Source organism: Mollisia scopiformis, assembly GCF_001500285.1.
Source record: "Mollisia scopiformis unplaced genomic scaffold LY89scaffold_51, whole genome shotgun sequence".
Lineage (NCBI taxonomy): Eukaryota > Fungi > Ascomycota > Leotiomycetes > Helotiales > Mollisiaceae > Mollisia > Mollisia scopiformis.
Window position 1 is genome coordinate 1 of NW_017263631.1, and position 16,906 is coordinate 16,906.

General features: G+C 45.6%; 8 protein-coding genes across 8 annotated transcripts; 4 read left to right on the plus strand and 4 right to left on the minus strand.

The window, feature by feature from the left end:
• Positions 1 to 2,237: 2,237 nt before the first annotated feature.
• Positions 2,238 to 3,088, minus strand: LY89DRAFT_692661 (uncharacterized protein; the record flags this gene model as incomplete). The annotated part of the gene is given in 3 exon segments (XM_018216579.1): positions 2,238 to 2,277; positions 2,397 to 3,004; positions 3,017 to 3,088. A coding segment is annotated over 1 exon segment (177 nt), but the record flags the coding sequence as incomplete, so codon positions are not given.
• A 5,422-nt stretch (positions 3,089 to 8,510) lies between these two features.
• LY89DRAFT_726723 (uncharacterized protein) lies at positions 8,511 to 9,052 on the minus strand (the record flags this gene model as incomplete). The annotated part of the gene is made up of 2 exons (XM_018219074.1): positions 8,838 to 9,052; positions 8,511 to 8,791 (listed from the first exon to the last, which is right to left on the minus strand). Exons 1-2 carry the CDS (start codon positions 9,001 to 9,003, stop codon positions 8,511 to 8,513), a joined length of 447 nt encoding a protein of 148 aa, XP_018060521.1. The 5' UTR covers positions 9,004 to 9,052.
• A 493-nt stretch (positions 9,053 to 9,545) lies between these two features.
• Positions 9,546 to 11,206, plus strand: LY89DRAFT_790713 (uncharacterized protein). The gene is made up of 2 exons (XM_018223406.1): positions 9,546 to 9,627; positions 10,313 to 11,206. The coding sequence occupies exons 1-2, from the start codon at positions 9,612 to 9,614 to the stop codon at positions 10,930 to 10,932; spliced, it is 636 nt and encodes a 211-aa protein (XP_018060522.1). The 5' UTR covers positions 9,546 to 9,611; the 3' UTR covers positions 10,933 to 11,206.
• Positions 11,207 to 11,740: 534 nt separating this feature from the next.
• Positions 11,741 to 12,450, plus strand: LY89DRAFT_744072 (uncharacterized protein; the record flags this gene model as incomplete). The annotated part of the gene is made up of 2 exons (XM_018221018.1): positions 11,741 to 11,834; positions 11,882 to 12,450. 2 exons carry the CDS (start codon positions 11,741 to 11,743, stop codon positions 12,448 to 12,450), a joined length of 663 nt encoding a protein of 220 aa, XP_018060523.1.
• LY89DRAFT_770969 (uncharacterized protein) lies at positions 12,338 to 13,686 on the plus strand. Its single transcript, XM_018221874.1, has one exon. The coding sequence runs from the start codon at positions 12,473 to 12,475 to the stop codon at positions 13,268 to 13,270; it is 798 nt and encodes a 265-aa protein (XP_018060524.1). The 5' UTR covers positions 12,338 to 12,472; the 3' UTR covers positions 13,271 to 13,686.
• Positions 13,466 to 14,984, plus strand: LY89DRAFT_436763 (uncharacterized protein). The gene is made up of 2 exons (XM_018207517.1): positions 13,466 to 14,725; positions 14,805 to 14,984. Exons 1-2 carry the CDS (start codon positions 13,826 to 13,828, stop codon positions 14,931 to 14,933), a joined length of 1,029 nt encoding a protein of 342 aa, XP_018060525.1. The 5' UTR covers positions 13,466 to 13,825; the 3' UTR covers positions 14,934 to 14,984.
• Positions 14,985 to 15,126: 142 nt separating this feature from the next.
• On the minus strand, positions 15,127 to 15,450 carry LY89DRAFT_560831 (uncharacterized protein; the record flags this gene model as incomplete). Its single annotated transcript, XM_018208452.1, has 2 exons — positions 15,127 to 15,225; positions 15,331 to 15,450. Coding segments are annotated over 2 exons (219 nt in total), but the record flags the coding sequence as incomplete, so codon positions are not given.
• On the minus strand, positions 15,388 to 16,503 carry LY89DRAFT_770985 (ankyrin). Its single transcript, XM_018221875.1, has one exon. It carries the CDS (start codon positions 16,367 to 16,369, stop codon positions 15,554 to 15,556), a length of 816 nt encoding a protein of 271 aa, XP_018060527.1. The 5' UTR covers positions 16,370 to 16,503; the 3' UTR covers positions 15,388 to 15,553.
• Between the last annotated feature and the right edge of the window lie 403 nt (positions 16,504 to 16,906).

A 16,906-nucleotide genomic window follows, 5' to 3' on the forward strand; every position in this document is an offset into this window, starting at 1 on the left:
GGTGAAATAGCTCAGCATCCCCTATGAGCCTAGTTACCCACTGCCTCTTGTGATACCCAGGTTGCATCCAGCTCTCATCACTCCAGAGGATTTCATCCCACTGGTCCAAGGTCCAATTCTCATGCTCTCGTGCCTATTCCAATCTCTTGCGCTAGTTCTCATCAGAAAGGGGAAGTTTCCTCCTCCTCACAGCTCTACAGTACCCCTCTTTCCTCAAGGCAGTCCTTATAGCTTTTTCCCCACACCAGCTTTCCCATCCTAACCACCTAGGGATCTCTGCCCATGGTATCTCTCGTGTGAATGAGCTAGAGGTCACCCATTGCACCAGCTCTCTGCGTTTAGGGGTATTAATTATTGCATGCCGGCCACAGTGCCCTTTCTTTTGAGGAGTGAGTCGAGTTTGGAGGGCATAATCAAGCTGTTTGCGAGTAATCTGAGGGTGCTGGAGTAGAATGTCAGCAATGGACCAGCCTGCAGTATAATAGAGGGTCTGCAGCCTAAGCTTATCATCCCTAGAGAGCTCTCTATTGCGTGGAGTCTTGGGTACAAGAATATGATAGTTTTCCATGATAAATTAGAGTAGTAAAGCAGCATCAGAGTAGCTGGAGAGAGCAAGAGATGCCCTTTGTTATGATTGGAAGATGGCCCTTGCACCTGACAGGTGATAGGTGGAGTGAGGGGTGGCAACATCACTTCATTTTAACCTTTAAAAGGCCCTGTGGGTTGTAATCGCACCCCTGAGGGTTTAGTGACCCCAAACCCACTCTCATGCCGCTTTAAGCCAGATTTGAGGATATACTGTTTAATATTCTGTGTGCCAGCCTTCAACAGCAATGACTGCTTTGCATCTAGCTGACATGCTTCTAATTAGATCAAGTATATCTTCATGTGCAATTGCCTCCCATGCCTCTATTACTGCTGCCCTCAATTTAGGGTAGGATTTGTAAATTTTAGGGTTTTTTTCCTTAATATAATCTTTTATCTTCTCCCAAATATCCTTAATAGGATTCAAGTCTAGAGAGTTAGCAGGCCAGAAAATAGGATGAATACTTCTCTCTGCCATATGAGCTATTGTGTCCTTTGCTGCATGCTTTGTAGCATTGTCTTGCATAAGAACTAGCTCTTTGCTTCCCATATAGTCCACTAAAATAGGTACAATATGCTTACAATAAGTCTGTAAACTAATTGTGCCCCAACTCTTTTCCCAGAATATGCCTGGCCCTTTCCCAAGTCCTGACATGCTTCCCCAAAACATCCATCCTATCTTCCTTTGCACCCTAGGCTCCACACAATCCTTATATAGCTTTTCTCCATGTCTTCTTGTAACCTTCACTTTTCTATGCCTTCCAGGCTACACCCAACTCTCGTCTGTCCATAAGATCTGAAACCACTACTCTTCTGTCCAGTCCACATGGTCCTTTGCCCACTGTAGCCTAGCTTCAGCTTGTTTTTCTGTCAGCTTAGGCTTCCTGAGAGCAGAGTAGCGGGCAAACCCTTCCTTTTTAAATGCAGTCTATATAGCATATACACTGCAACTCCAGCCCAAAATGCTAGGAATTTGCTGCCATGGAGTCCTTCTATTCTTCTCACTTGCACACACTTATTTAATTAATTGCTTTCTTTCTGCAGGGCCAAGGAGAGGATGTCTCCCAGAGCGATTCTTTTGAGGTGTGACTCTATGGCGCAGGGCATATTTGACCTGATCAGACGCGAGATGCAGCTACAAAGCGATCTCATCCACTCTCCATTTGGCATCAAAGTAGAGAGTCTGCGCGCGCAATCTGTCATCGCGAGAACAATCGTTAGTAAGTATTTTAGGGGTAGGAATGCTGTATTCTTCATAGGGAGACATAATGATGGAGGAAAAGGGTTGAGAATAGAGTAAAGCAGCATGCAAGAGCATATATTTTATTGGCTGGTGGCCCCTGCTTTATGGAGGCTACTAGAACTACACATACCCTCAGGGGTGCGATTATTTACCCTTGGAGAAAGGTACTGCACGGCTGCCAAGCTACAGTACGGCTGCTCCCGACGAACATCACTTCTAAGTATGGGATCGACAAGAACCTGGATGACTTCACGAATCAAGTAGTGGGTTTGAGTGATTGAATTGAGACTGATTGCATATGCCGCATCCATCCATTCACTTAGCTAGCCACCAATGCAATACTCCTTGAAAGAGATCTATGCTCCATCGATACTCAGAACTCCAAACGCCAGACCATGCTTTGCCTTGTCTTGTTACCACCCGATATGATCTTTGATACTACCGTCGAAGAACCAACAGCGTTGTATCGGAAGATAAAGTGACCCTTAGATAGACTTGTTAATACTGCTTTCGAAATTGAGAACGTGAATGAATGGGCGGCGTACTTGACAAGAACAAAGCCCGGGAGAAGATCAAAGCCCAAGAAAAAAACAAAGCCCAAAAGAAAAACAAAGCCTAGTGTGACGAAGAAGAATTAGCGTCGCTTTTGCTATCGTCTTTGCTTAATCTTTTTTTTGAGAGCCTTGTTTTTTTTTTGGAGAGCCTTAATCTTTTTATGGACAGCCTTGTTTTCTTTTTGGAGAGCTTTGATCATTTCGTGGAGATGCTCTCGCTCTTTGCGTGCTTGCTTTCGATCTTCGCGTGCTTGCTTTCGATCTTTACGTGCTTGTTGTTGATCATTGCGTGCTTGCTTTCGATTATTGTATCCTCGCTCTTGCTTTGCTTCGAGCTTCTTGAATATCTCGTCAGCGCGCATTTCGTTTTTAATGCTCTCGAAAGCGAAGTTGGTAGATAGATTGTTTGGAGGACGAGCTAAGACTAGAAGTTAATAGTTGTAGTAGTAGACGGATCGCAAATCAAATCTTACTTGTGTGATACTCGAATTGGTCGTTGCGGGTCTCAAGATGTTCGAATTGATCGTTGCGGTTCTCAAAGTGCTCGAGTTCGTTGTTTTCTTTAAGAAATTCTGGCTCGGAACTGAAGCTTAAATCATCGGCTCCCGCTCCCGCTTCGGCTCCCGCTTCGGCTTTAGCACGTGGAGACTTCTTTTGCGACGACATCATGATGGTTGGTTGTTGTATCCTTTGCGTCGTTGCGTTGTGATTTATTGTTGAAACCACAAAAGATAATTTAAAGAAAAAACTTATATTATATTGTTTTCTGCGCTATGAGCGCACGGAGCTTTTTTGTCACACCGCCCTCCATATTGCCCCGAAATCTCACCGATTGGTGAAACAAGATCCATATTCCTTCCCCCCCACAGATGCTGTGCCGCTGCCACTGCGGCTGCGGCTGCCGCTGCTAAGCTACTGCACGGCTGCCAAGCAACTGCACGGCTGCCATGTTGAATGATCACTCATTGTGCAGTCATCATAGACTATTATGGTTGAGCATATGTTAAGGAATGGAAAAATCATTACTCTTAGTTAGTGTAGTACTAGTCCAAGGGTATGATCTAATGCATGATGCAATAACTTATTGACTAATGACACCTGTCATCAGCTAGTAGGTTCAAGCATTATATATAACATAAAGACAACTCTATAGTTTTTAAAAATCAAGTCAATTATCACACGCGAATAGCAACAGGTTCTGCGCCCAGGTTTTAGCTCAATACTTTCACTGCGAACTCAACATTCGAACAAGACTGTCACATAAGTCGACATACTTATTCTCTCATATTATATCATTAATTACTAACACTTATACACTCTTTAAACAAACATCCAACTATGTCATTATCCAAGTCATTCTTCAACAGCTTCAAGATCGAACTATTGAACGGTCCTAACTACTTTAAGTGGGGCTACCAAACTTAACTAGGTTTTTAGCTAGAAAGACTATGGGTTTACATTGATCCGACTGTCAACGAGACTAAGCCTGTACAAGGTGTAACTCTCAATGCGAACCAACTTAAAGCTTTTACAGCACTTAAATTGTTGATCGAACTAGGCTATATGTTGAACTTTCCCAATATTCTTACTGGTGCTAAACTTTGGCTTAAGATCCAAGACAAAGAAACAGCACTTGCAGGAGCTAAGGAATCCTTGGCTTTAATAAAACTTGAGTTTGTTACTTACGATGGAAAGGAAGATGTTGCCAAGTACTTCAAGCGTTTCAACGACATACTTGAAAAGGTTAAAGCACGTGGAAAGAATGTACTAGATACGTTTTTAGGGGGTTGCATAATTAAGAGACTTTCACACACTTGGCTAGAGAAGTATAAACTTATACTCGATAGCTACAAGAATAATATAGATCGCCTTAAAGTTAAAATTATGAGAATCGATATTTTATATAAAAAAGAGAAAATGAAGAACGGACGCAACGGCCAAGCCTCCGAGACAACACTTAGAGCATTATCTATCTCTAGTGGAAGTCAAAATAAAGGGAATTACTTATCACGTGGAGGAAAGATCCCTAAAATCTTAGGACCCGATTCTAAGGCGTATTGCTAAATTCACAAAGCTAATGGCCACGACACCGAAGATTGCTTTTATATTAAAAAAGTAGAGGAGTACAAATTTGGCTCCAAAAGACAGTCGGGAGGAAGTCGCAACTCCGACCCCAAATCGTCCGGAAACAAGCTTATAATGGTATATAATCCCACTCATATAGCTAAACTAAGCAATACTATAAAAACATAGTATATAGATTCGGGAGCTAGCGATCATTATACTAGAAATAAAAACGCTTTCACCGATCTCAAAAAAACTGCCTCACTTTTTATACTACTTAGAAATAATATTATAATTTAAATTTAGGGAATAAGAATAGTCGTTTTACTTTTAACATCGAGTGAAATATTAATTCTAATTGGTGTGCAATATGCACCAAAACTCGGGAATCACAACTTTATATCTATTCGAAGAGTAGTAATAGCTAGGATAGAAGTGAACTTTAGTAAAAGAAGTGTAACACTGTTAAATACAAATAGTACTTTTGCTACTAGAATATTTTGCAAAAAGTCTAATATATTTATATTGGATACGACTATATCGAGAGTATTCTCGATTACTCTATTATTACGTGTATTAAGGGCTATTCCCCTTAAGCAAATGCACAAAAAGTATAGACATATTAATGTCGATTACATACTCTAGACTAGTGGACATGTCACAAGATTCGATTTGAAAGACGACAAAAAGGACGACTGCGATTCATGTGACATGGCCAAGATCACAAGAGCTACGATGAAGAGCTTAGACCGAGCTTTAAAGCTTGGAGAAGAGCTACATATCGACATATGGGGTAATGCCCTAGTTTAGTCAATATTAGGGAATTTGTATGCTCTCACTGGGATAGATCTAGCCTCGAAACATCGACAAGTTCGATTTTTCCTTAATCGAAAGTTTTTCATAATAGCACTTGAAGAAATGGTTCTATTACAAGAAACACAAATAGGCAGAAAAGTCAAAAGTATAAGGCTTGACTTAGCACTAGAGTTTGTGAGCCAAAAGACAAGAGACTGGGCAAAAGCTAGAGGAACAATACTAGAGTTCACAACGGTCTATACACCTGAACAGAACGGCACTAGTGAACGGGGTATGAGAACTCTAGTTGAAGCTGGTAGGGCTGAGTTAGAAGACTCATAATTGCCTTATGAATTCTGGGAAGAGGCGTTTGCAACGTCCGTTTAATGCTATAATAGGTGTTATATCCCTGGAGCAGGAATGACCCTATATGAGGCGTTGCATGGTACAAAACCTGACGTGTCAAATCTGCGAGCATTTGGAAGCTTAACGTACGTGGCTATACTAAAAGAGATAGTAAACTGGCATAAGCTTAAAGCTAAAGCTTGGAGAGGTATTATGACAGGATATGGTGGTTCAGGGTGGAAGATATATAACCCGGCGAAAAATAAGTTTTATACCTCAAACTATGTTACTATTAAGGAACACCGTCGCGGTGCATACCTTCTTTCACCACATATCGTTCGAACCCGACATTATGCAAAGCAAGTTGCAGATCTCGAAGAAACATCGGATACGGAATTCGATACATCCAATAGTACTAAAGACTACATAGAAGTCGAGGTACCAGATTCCTCCGATAATAATAACGAGAGTGAAAACTCATCACACTCTATTATCGATTTACCCAATACAGAGACCGACAATAAGCCGAATATAAGCGAGCATTCGAATGCACAAAGCAACAGTGCACAAAAGCCCTCTATACAAAAAGCCCAAAGCCAGATTCTTCAAGATATAACAAAGGAACGAGACCAACGTTCGGAGCCACCTGAAGAAGGCATGACATGGGTCAGAAACCAATAGATTAAGCCAAGAGAACCATCTCGACGTATCCAGAATCAGAATAATGCAAGCATAGCATTATCTGTGAAACAGACCTCAACACCTGAACCGACTACGATTCAGGAGGCGCTTAAATCTAAAAACAAAGATCTTTAGAAAGCTGCTATCAAAGAAAAAATAAAAGCTTTAATAGCTAATCACACTTGGGATCTGATAAAGAGACCCCGTGACAGGGGTATTGTCTCATGCAAGTAGTTATTTAAAGTAAAAAGCTCAGGACGATACAAAGCCAGGCTAGTTGCAAGAGGTTATTCGCAAACTAAGGGAGTCGACTACTTCGAAACTTATGCCCCTGTCTGTTCATGGGACAGCATAAGACTGGTACTTGCATTGGCTGCAAAGCACAACCTCAATATCCAACAAATGGATGTTCAAACAGCATTCTTATATGGAAGTCTGGAAGAAGAGATATATATGGAACAACCTGATGGGTTTGTCGAGGATGACACCCTAGTATGCAAGCTCTTGAAAAGCTTGTACGGGCTAAAACAAGCACCTAAAGTATGGAATCAGGTGATTAACTCCTTCTTTATACAACTAGGATTACATCGATCTAAATGCGATCCTAGGATGTATATACGACGCCAAGACAAGGACAACCATGATGGGAAACCACCACTTATGGTCCTCATATATGTGGACGATGTCCTCATAGTAGGAACCGACACCTCGGAGATCAACTATATTAAGACTGAACTTAATAATAAGTTCAACATGACTAGTGAGGGAGAGCTCAAACACCTTCTAGGAATGGAGGTTGAGCGTCTTAAGGATGGAAGCATATTCATCCATCACTCAGCATATATAAAGCAACTCCTCGAAAAGTGGAGAATGCAGGATGCTGGATCATGTGATACTCCCATGGTATCAGGAGTCATATCCAGCGATATTCCGGCAAATATTAAGGACTATCAGCGCCTTAATGGTAGCATAAACTGGCCCAGCTTATGTATAAGACCAGATATAAGTTACCCTGGAGGATTCTTAGGGAGATTCAACCAGAATCCATCCACTAGCCATGTGATGGCTCAGAAAAGAGACTTGAGATATCTCAATAAGACTCATAACTATGGCATACTATATGACCACGACAACAAAGAAGAGCCAGTAGCCTACTCAAACTCAGACTTCGCTAAAGACTCAAATAATCGGAAATCAACCTCTGGAGGCGCCATTAAACTATTCGGCGGCCTAGTTATGTGGTTCTCCAAGAAGCAAGAAACAGTAGCTTTAAGCACTATAGAAGCTAAATATTACGCTATTGCAGCAATCATAAGAGAAATCTTGTGGATGCTACAATAGCTTCAAGAGCTCGGATATAATATCAAATCCATTAAGCTAAAAGTAGACTCCATAGGAGCACTACAGCTTGCAAAGAATAGGCAAATTTCTCGACGCTCTAAACATATAGGCGTCAAACATCACTTCATAGAGCATATATCCACTAAGGATATGATAGCTGATATGCTGACCAAGCCGCTAGATAAAATTCAGCTAGAGAAACTTAGAAGAATGATAGGTGTTGGACGACTACACACTGAGGAAGCGTGTTGAATGATCACTCATTGTGCAGTCATCATAGACTATTATGGTTGAGCATATGTTGAGGAATGGAAGAATCATTACTCTTAGTTAGTGTAGTACTAGTCCAAGGGTATGATCTAATGCATGATGCAATGACTTATTGACTGATGACACCTGTCATCAGCTAGTGGGTTCAAGCATTATATATAGCATGAGGACAACTCTGTAGTTTTTAGAAATCAAGTCAGTTATCACACGCGAATAGCAACATGCCAAGCTACTGCACGGCTACCAAGCTACTGCACGGCTGCTCCCGACCAATATCACTTCTATGGGAATCGACAAGAACCTGGATAACTTCACGAATCAAGTAGCGGGTTTGAGTGATTGAATTGAGACTATATTGACGATTGATTGCATATGCCGCATCCATCTATCCCTTCACTTAGCTAGCCCACCAATGCCATCGATACTCCAAACTCCAAACGCCAGACCATACTTTGCCTTGCTTTATTACCACCTTGTTACCATCCGATATTGTCTTTGATACTACCATCGAAAGGACCGGTAGTGTTGTGTTGTGTCGAGGGATAATCGAAGGACGAAGTAACGAACCTGGATAGACTTGTTAATCCTGCTTTCGAAATTGAGAACGTGAATGGGCGGCGTACTTGACAAGTTTAATAGTAATATCTAGCATTTCCCCAGCGCCAAAGGATGAGTAAATGCAAGAAGATGACGAAGAACAATAAAGAGATGAACAGCAAGAAGATTCGTTGTACGTGTTCTTGGTTTCGTTGTACGTGTTCTTGGTTTCGCTCTCGGCTTCGCTCTTCTCGCTCTCGCTCTTCGCGTTGAACTTCCATGAAGACGTCCATCACGTGTCTTGCGTTCATTTCGTCGTTGGTAGTAGTATCGAAAATGAAGTCGGTAGATGGATTGTTTGGAGGACGAGCTAAGACTAGGAGTTAATGGTTGTAGGAGACGGATCGTAAATTAAATTTTACCTGTGTGATGCTCGAATTGGTTGTTGCGGTTTTCAAGGTGCTCGAATTCGTTGTTTTTTTCAAGAAATTCTGGCTCGGAACCAAAGCTTAAATCATCGGCTTCCGCTCCCGCTTCGGCTCTAGCACGTGGAGGCTCCGTTTGCTTCTCTTGCGACGACGACATCATGATAGTTGGTTGTTGTTGTGTCGTTGTATCTTTTGCGTTGTGATTTATTGTTGATTTTAAAACCACAAAAGATAATTTAAGAAAAAAACTTATATTATGTACTATGAGCGCACGGAGCTTTTTGTTACACCGCCCTCCATACTGCCCCGAATTTTCACCGATGCACATTCCCTCCCCCCCCACAGATGCTGTGCCGCTGCCGCTGCCACTGCCGCTGCCGCTGCCAAGCTACTGCACGGCTGCCAAGCTACTGCACGGCTGCCAAGCTACTGCACGGCTGCCAAGCTACTGCACTGCTGCCAAGCTACTGCACGGCTGCCAAGCTACTGCACGGCTGCGAAGCTACTGCACGGCTGCGGCTGCTCCCGATCTCTGGGATCGCCAAGAACCCTTCACGAATCACGTGGTGGAGAAGTAAATTGGTGCCCGAAAGCTTCAATCTGCCCGCGATGCTCCGACATGCATCGACTATCGCACTGATAGCACAACCTTCACGGTTTCCCTCTAGAATATGCTGCAGCCAACATGTAGAACTACCAGCCAGCCACTATGCCGATTGGGTAAACGCTGGCTTTTCCCTAGTTTTAGCTACCCAAACGGCCAGCAGCATGCAGGACGCAACAGGTAAGAGACATGCGCAACGATGTATACGCCCTGCTGATGTGAACTGACCTGTGAACTTCACCTTCAGCCTCGCTGCAGGCAACTCAAACCAACGTCCAAGATTCCCGATTTGCGCAAGGGTTCCTTATCTTTCCCCTACCTGTTCTGCAGAATTCACACGCCACTCTCTCTCCGTATATTCCCATGCGGATTAGTACGCGCAGTGCTTTACTGGTGTCCGCGTCTTCTCGTGGAAACTTGGAAACGAATGATATCAGGGGGTGAGTCACCAAAAGCTGCCCAACTAGGCAGACATATGCAGGCAAGTGAAGATGACGGGCATGTAGTTGAGCGGGGTGATACCGCCGATGCCAGACAAACATTATGCATTGGAATTATTCAGGTAACCAATTCGCTCGCTAATCAATTATGCACGACCACAGATACAGCATACTTGATTAGGAGGGGACATGTGCAGTCGTGCTTGGGTATATTGGGCGGCATGCACCGAGGATGGGGTGTTGATTGTGGCACGTGATTTATTGTGGCGCTACAGAGTCTTGGAATTCAGCCGCAACGGGTGGCGCCTGTAATGTGGCTGGAGACTTCCAATTTCGAGTTTCTTCAGGCAGCAATCTCTACCCAGATATTTTAACGGAGTGCTGCCCAAGTTCCTAAACAATTACAAAGCTGAGTTTATTACTAGGCTTCCAGAATTCTAAGTTTTATAACTCAGGCGCTCATGTGAAAGCTAGCAGCAATGCAAGCACATACTCTACTGATTCGTGGCTAACAAGAGTGGAATCAGTGTTGGGGCCTAAAAATCTATCACCTGCAACCGCAGACAAGCATGCTGATGCTCGTTCGGAGAGTATTAATTCACAATCACGCGTATCCCTTCGACCTCAGAAACCAACGAAGGAGGCTTCTCACAAGATCCGCCGTGGTAGAACCGTGGGGAGCAACCGATCCAAACGACCCGCGTCGACACTCGCAGAAACTCTGTTAGAAGCGGATAATGCGACCAACGTCAAATTCCCTCAGTCAAAGCATCACAAAACAAAACAGCGAAATGTATCCACGGCGGAGCGAGCAAGTCGAAGACTCGCTGCTAAACCAGTCGAATATGGCATATTCGCAAATCCAAGTGCGGCACCACCAGTCCCCAAATCTCTACAGCGCAATCCTTCGACGCGCAAGCGGAACTCTGCAGACCCTCGCAACCACGCATCATCCAAGAAGTCAATATCAGTCGAGGCCGCAAAGCCTCAAGAGATTTCAAAGTCTGAGCGAGAGGAGACGCGCCGTTCAAGACCCAGGAAGTAATCTAGAAGCTAAATATACATGTTTAACAGCTATTGCAGTTTATGCAGGATAGGATTGCGTGAAGGTCCCACCGTCTCATAATCCACTGCATTCCGTGGTGGAACGCCTTCGCGAGTGAGCAGACTCTGCCATTCACTAATCGTGTTTGAGGATTATGTCAAATACGAACAAAAGTCAGGATAATTAATACCTTAGGATTGGTGACTTGGGTCCGGAGAGTAGTGTGAAGAGAGACATCTAGGAGAACAGAGAAATCCATCTTTGAAAAGCAGAGTAGTCTATTTTGTCAAACATATAAACTTGGGTTTCCGAAACGTGATGTCGTGCACGGTCTCTACATGACTTTTGAAATGCTGCAAGTGTTTGAGAACCAGCCCCTGAGACTTGCACGTTGGGTGGCAGCACTCCTGTCCTGGCCTCCGGATCTATTCTTTGGAGGTGAACCGGTTCAACGTGATCCATTATCTTCGCAGGGCAGTAAAAAGATCCCATCCGCTCTTTGTAGCTCTTCGATTCGTTTCCCATGCAGAAAACGGTCTCGGTCAGCCTTGTCAACGGAATTCGGTTTAATGTTATTCCGGAAGAGATGATTCCAGCTGTTGAATTTTAGCGAAGTCTTCACAGCGTCACTTCCATGATGACTCCTTTCACTTAAGATTTATGGTTCTACAGAGTTCTATGTCTCCCTGCGGTTGCTCTTACCACTCGCCAGCTTTCGCCAGTCATCTCATCAACGGAAGACGCAGCCCCTACGATTTGTCATTTTCTGTGCGACCATCCTTCGTTACGTCCTATGATATCGTGCTTTATGGACTCCCTGCAAATGCAGAAGGCTGTTCGACCGCGAATCAGCTACAAAATAGCTGTCGTTCACCAATCGCTTGTTCATTTTATAAATAATCGTAAGTCCTGTACGCGTAGGTTCTCGAAGAAGACTCACTTCTACTAGACTCAGTTTATCAACCACTACTCTTTCCGTTGGATTATTTGAGCTGGCAAAGTTTGCAATTATTGCACATTACCGCTCATATTGGTGATATAACCCTCATGACATCGCCAGGTACGAGGTGGCAAGGTTTGAACTCCGGAGGCAGGTTTGATGGAGGTAGTTCTGGGAGAAGAGGAGGAAGTGGATGGAGTGGAGGTGGAGGTGGAGGTGGAGCAGAAGGAAGCAGACGTACTCTCTGTCGAAACATCCAGCAAGGAGGACGCTGCCGGCTTAGTGCGGGATGTACCTTTTCCCACGATTTGTCGAACTCGAACTCGCATGAATCTCCACTGCAACCCCGCGAAAGGTTGGCAGACACCCCTGAGCAACAACACACGAGAGAGGACTATAATTCATGGAAGAGGCTCATCAAGACTCCGCCGAAGAGAAACGATATCGGAACAATTGAATTGTTGTGGAATAGCGCACTCACGATATTGAACGCAGACGATCGAGACTGGAAGCAGATGCTCCCACGAAATCTGGATGATAAGAGAATTATGGCCGTGAACATATTCAGACACTCTTAAGCATGGTAGCACACACTCATGGATGCAGCACCTTTGTTGCTCTCGCGCAACCCTTCCTCTTGGTTATTCCCACCAAGCCCTATTGGACTGCTTATCCGTCGACACCTTCGTCGGAGGCTTGTACAGCTTCATTAGTGGTAGCAACGGGACGCGAGCAATCCCTTTTTTCCAATATCTCAGCACAAACCTGGTCGAGGCAGACCTCGGATCTATTGTCTCGGTTTCATCGGTTGAAACGATGCTCATCGCGATGTCAACTGCCATCCGCGAGCTGCTGAGAAGGGAACAGCGAGCAGCTTTTCATGATGATCTTCTAGATCTAGTCAACTCGTTGGAGAACGCCACGGACGTCACTGGCATGGATAAACAATGTGTAGCGTTTCAGAATGTCATCAATCGGATTGGTGAACTTCGAGCAACAATAGCGCGTGCGAATAGCCTTCTTAACCACGAGGAGGTGCCACGGGTGAGTGGTGTCTCAACTGCTATCGCGACGTCGACTTATCCTCGAGACACTATCGTACCAGGAGATCGCCACGATAACGACAATACCGACAATACCGACATCACAAAGATCCAAATCCTCCCAACTGAGATGGAGATTCGAAGCAGCCTCCCAGAGTTTTTGCCTTCTACCGATCTCGGCCAACCTCATTTCCTCAATGACCAGGCAGAGCGCCACCTCGATACACACTTCCGCCTCCTTCGTCACGACATCTTTGGTGAATTGAAAGATGCTACCGAACGTGGAGTACTTTATCCAGATTGGGGATCACCAACAGCTACTTCCTCAGATCAACAGCTATGGACCCTCGCTTGAAAGTCGACAGGGGACTCTGTATCAGCTGGATCGCAGCCAATTGAACGTTTCTCGGTTGGAGAACGAGGGACGCCTTCATTTCCAGTAGCTCAACTGAATGTTCAGCGGCACATACGCCCCGAAATCTCGAACCTGATTAGAGAGACCGTCTATCCACGCTTGAATGACTACGAGAGCACAAACCACCTGCCTGCTGTCGTAGGCATGCGCAAAAACGAGCTCGACCACGAGAGCGTTGAAGAAGGTCCCAGCCCAGACTGGCATCAAAGGTCGCATAGCAGTATCTGGGAGGCGGAAATGACACACGCGCTTGTTCGACACATCGTGCGCCAGGGTGTCTACAGCAGTGGCGATGTTACAGTCTTGATTCCATACACCGGGCAATTGCAGAAATTACGTGAGAAGACGCGTAATGACTTCAAGATTGTTCTCAGCGAACGTGACTAGAAAACGCTTGCCAGAGATGAGTTCGACGACGAGACAACTCTTTTAGAAGGCGAGCAGGCGCACTCAGGATCTGGGAGGAGACCACCAGAGAAAAAGAAGCTTGGTGATATGTTGAGAGTTGCTACCGTCGATAGCTTCCAAGGTGAAGAGGCCAAGATCGTCATTGTGTCACTGGTTCGAAGTAATAAGGAGAAGAAGGTAGGATTTCTCAGGACGACAAATCGAATCAATGTCCTCCTCAGCCGAGCTCAGCACGGCATATACCTCATCAGCAATACCGATACTTACTCCAATGTGCCTATGTGGACACAAGTCCTTCGTATGTTACAAGCAACAGATTTTGTTGGCAAGGCCTTCGGTCTTTGCTGCCCTCGAGACGTGGATACGGAGATGCAAGCCTTTGAGCCAATTGACTTCGAAAAACTCAGTCCCGAAGGCAGGTGCCAGCTTCCTTGCGATCAACGCCTGACTGAGTGTGGCCACCGATGCCAAGCGAACTGCCACTCCGAGAATTTGCACCGAATCTTCGAATGTCCTCAGCCTTGTCAACGCCTCCACAGCCCGTGCAATCATAGCTGCCAGAAGCAAACTTGCGGCAAAGATTGTGGTCCTTGTATGATCAGACAGAATAATATCCGGCTTCCCTGCACGTATTCGAAGGACGATGTTCTTTGCCACCAGACACTAAATCTCAGCAGAATTGATTGTAGTGTCCCTGTTCAAAAGCAACTTCCGGATTGCAACCATATTATCGAAGTCCCATGTTCTCGAGATATGGCATCTTCGCCTTTCAGCTGTCCTACAGCTTGCAGAATAGACCTGGCATGTGGGCACCGGTGTCCTGGGACTTGTGGTCAGTGTTATCGCAAGGACGCCAACGACCAGCCAGTTGTCAAACATGCCTCTTGTACCAAGGTGTGCAGCCGACGCCTTGGAACCTGTAATCACATCTGTCGGAGGGTCTGTCATAATGGGGCAGAATATGGCTTTTGTTTCTCTGCCTGCGAGGTAAATCGTCGTTTTCTCGCTCTGGACCTCAAGATTCTCGCGTCCTTCCTGAAACCCTGGGATATGCTGACGAAAACAGGTTCGTTGTTCACATTCTCGATGCACCTTGCGATGCCATCAATCGTGTGCGCCATGTATTGAGAGATGTACCCAGTGGAGAACAGTCAAGCTTATATTATATGTTGCACGTGATCTCTACAGCCATTGAATCCCAACAAGGATTGCCCAATACCTGGTCAATTGCGGAGGGTATCCAGACAAGCCAGATATATGGCAACGAGGATAATATACATGGAGATCTTGTGGAGGCTTACCGCTGCGCAGCCACGATAGTCAACCCTACGCCGTCGCAGATGACGAGGCAACACAACGAGGAAAATATGATTTGAATCTCAATCAAGCGCGCCCGCTGCCCGCAGCCTCTCAGCAACCTCTCGATAACCACCTCCAGCTGCTGCTTGAAGTGCCGTCCGTCCATACTCCGAGGCAGCAGCATTGACCTCGGCCCCTGCTTTTAGCAGCGTCTCAACAATCTCTCCATGACCACCTCCAGCTGCTGCTTGAAGTGCCGTCCGTCCGCGATACTAGGCAGCAGCAGCATTGACATCAGCCCCTGTTGCTAGCAGCCTCTTAACAGCCTTTAGATGGCCTACTTCAGCTGCTGCTTGAAGTGCTGTCTGTCCATCATTTCCAGCAGGAGCAGCATTGACCTCGGCACCTGCTGCTAGCAGCCTCTCAATAACGTCTTCTAGCTGCGGCTTGGAGAACTTTCCATCGATGTGAAGACCATCCCCGAGCGTTAATATTGGCTCCCTTCTCGAGCAGCTGCTAGACCACCGCCATATTTCCGTTCCAGGCGGCGTGGTGCAGCGCCGTCCCGTAGTCCTTGTCATTTGCGTCAACGTACGCCTCTCCATCAAGCAACACCACAACTAAATCCTCATACCCTTTCTCCGCTGCCCAGAACAGCATAATTTCTTTGAGATATTTCGTTAAATAATGCACCACAGTCCGTCCCTCGCTATCCTCACTGGCGAGGTCGGCGCCGTTCTCGCACAGCAGCTTCACAACCGCCTCGTGCCCGTATCTCGCTGCCCAGTGAAGCGAGGTCCTTCCCTTAGAGTCCTTTGCATCGACGGGAGCCTTTTCCTCGAGTAGCAACTGCATCACGACCTCGCTCCCGCTCTCTGCAGCGTCGTGCAGCGTCGTTGCTTGGTACTTATCTATTCCTTCGACGTCAGCGCCATGCTTTAGCAGTAGCTTCACTGCCTCTGCGTGCTTTTTCTTCGCTGCCCAGTGTAACGCTGCTTTTCCAAATATGCCGTCCTTTAACGTAGTATCTGCCCTTACTTTGAGCAGCCGCCGTACTGCCTCTACATTCCCCTTCTTCGCTGCCTCATGCAGCACCGTTCTTCCGGACTTATCCTTTGCATCGACTAGAGCCCCTTTCTCGAGTAGCAGCAGCACCGTGTTGTCACACCCGTTGGATGCCGCATCGTGTAGAGCGGTTCTGCCTAAATTATCCCTCACTTTAACGTCAACTCCTTTGAGTAATTCCCGTACTTTCTCTAGTTCCCTATTCGCGGCCGCCGCCTCTTGTAGCCTATCGCTCCAATCAGTTTTCTTTTCACGGTTGTTCGGCATATCGCGTGATTGAATATTCAACAAAGTTGGATTATGATCGCGAAGGTTTGGCAGACGGTAAGTGTTAGGAAGCTAAAGAGTCGTATATCCTCTTTTCGTGCAGCTAGGGCGAGCTTGCGGGAGCACCATTAGGCAATAAAAGACCGAAAATTAAAACTGCCCTCAATTAATTGAGCCACGATAAAAGCTTCTAGCAGGGACCACATTTTATCGACTCCGTTGTCGCATCTGGGAGATGGTCATTCCATGGCGCATGTTCCGCCTTATGGGAGCAAAGCTTTCATCACCGAGCATGCAAAAGGTACGTGGCGGCCATGTATGGGCAGTCTTCTGTGCGGTATAAAACATGAGTCAGCCGGTTGCATAATATCTTGCAAGACTTTATCCACTGAAATGCCTCAATTACATAAGTGAATTTGACTTCAAGCGCAAGTCGTAGACTCTGGGGAGCCACCATGTACCTCCTCGACTCTCATCCAGCGAATGGGAATACGCCACGGCCAAACGTAGTACGAAAGGCAACGAAGATAGTGTTAA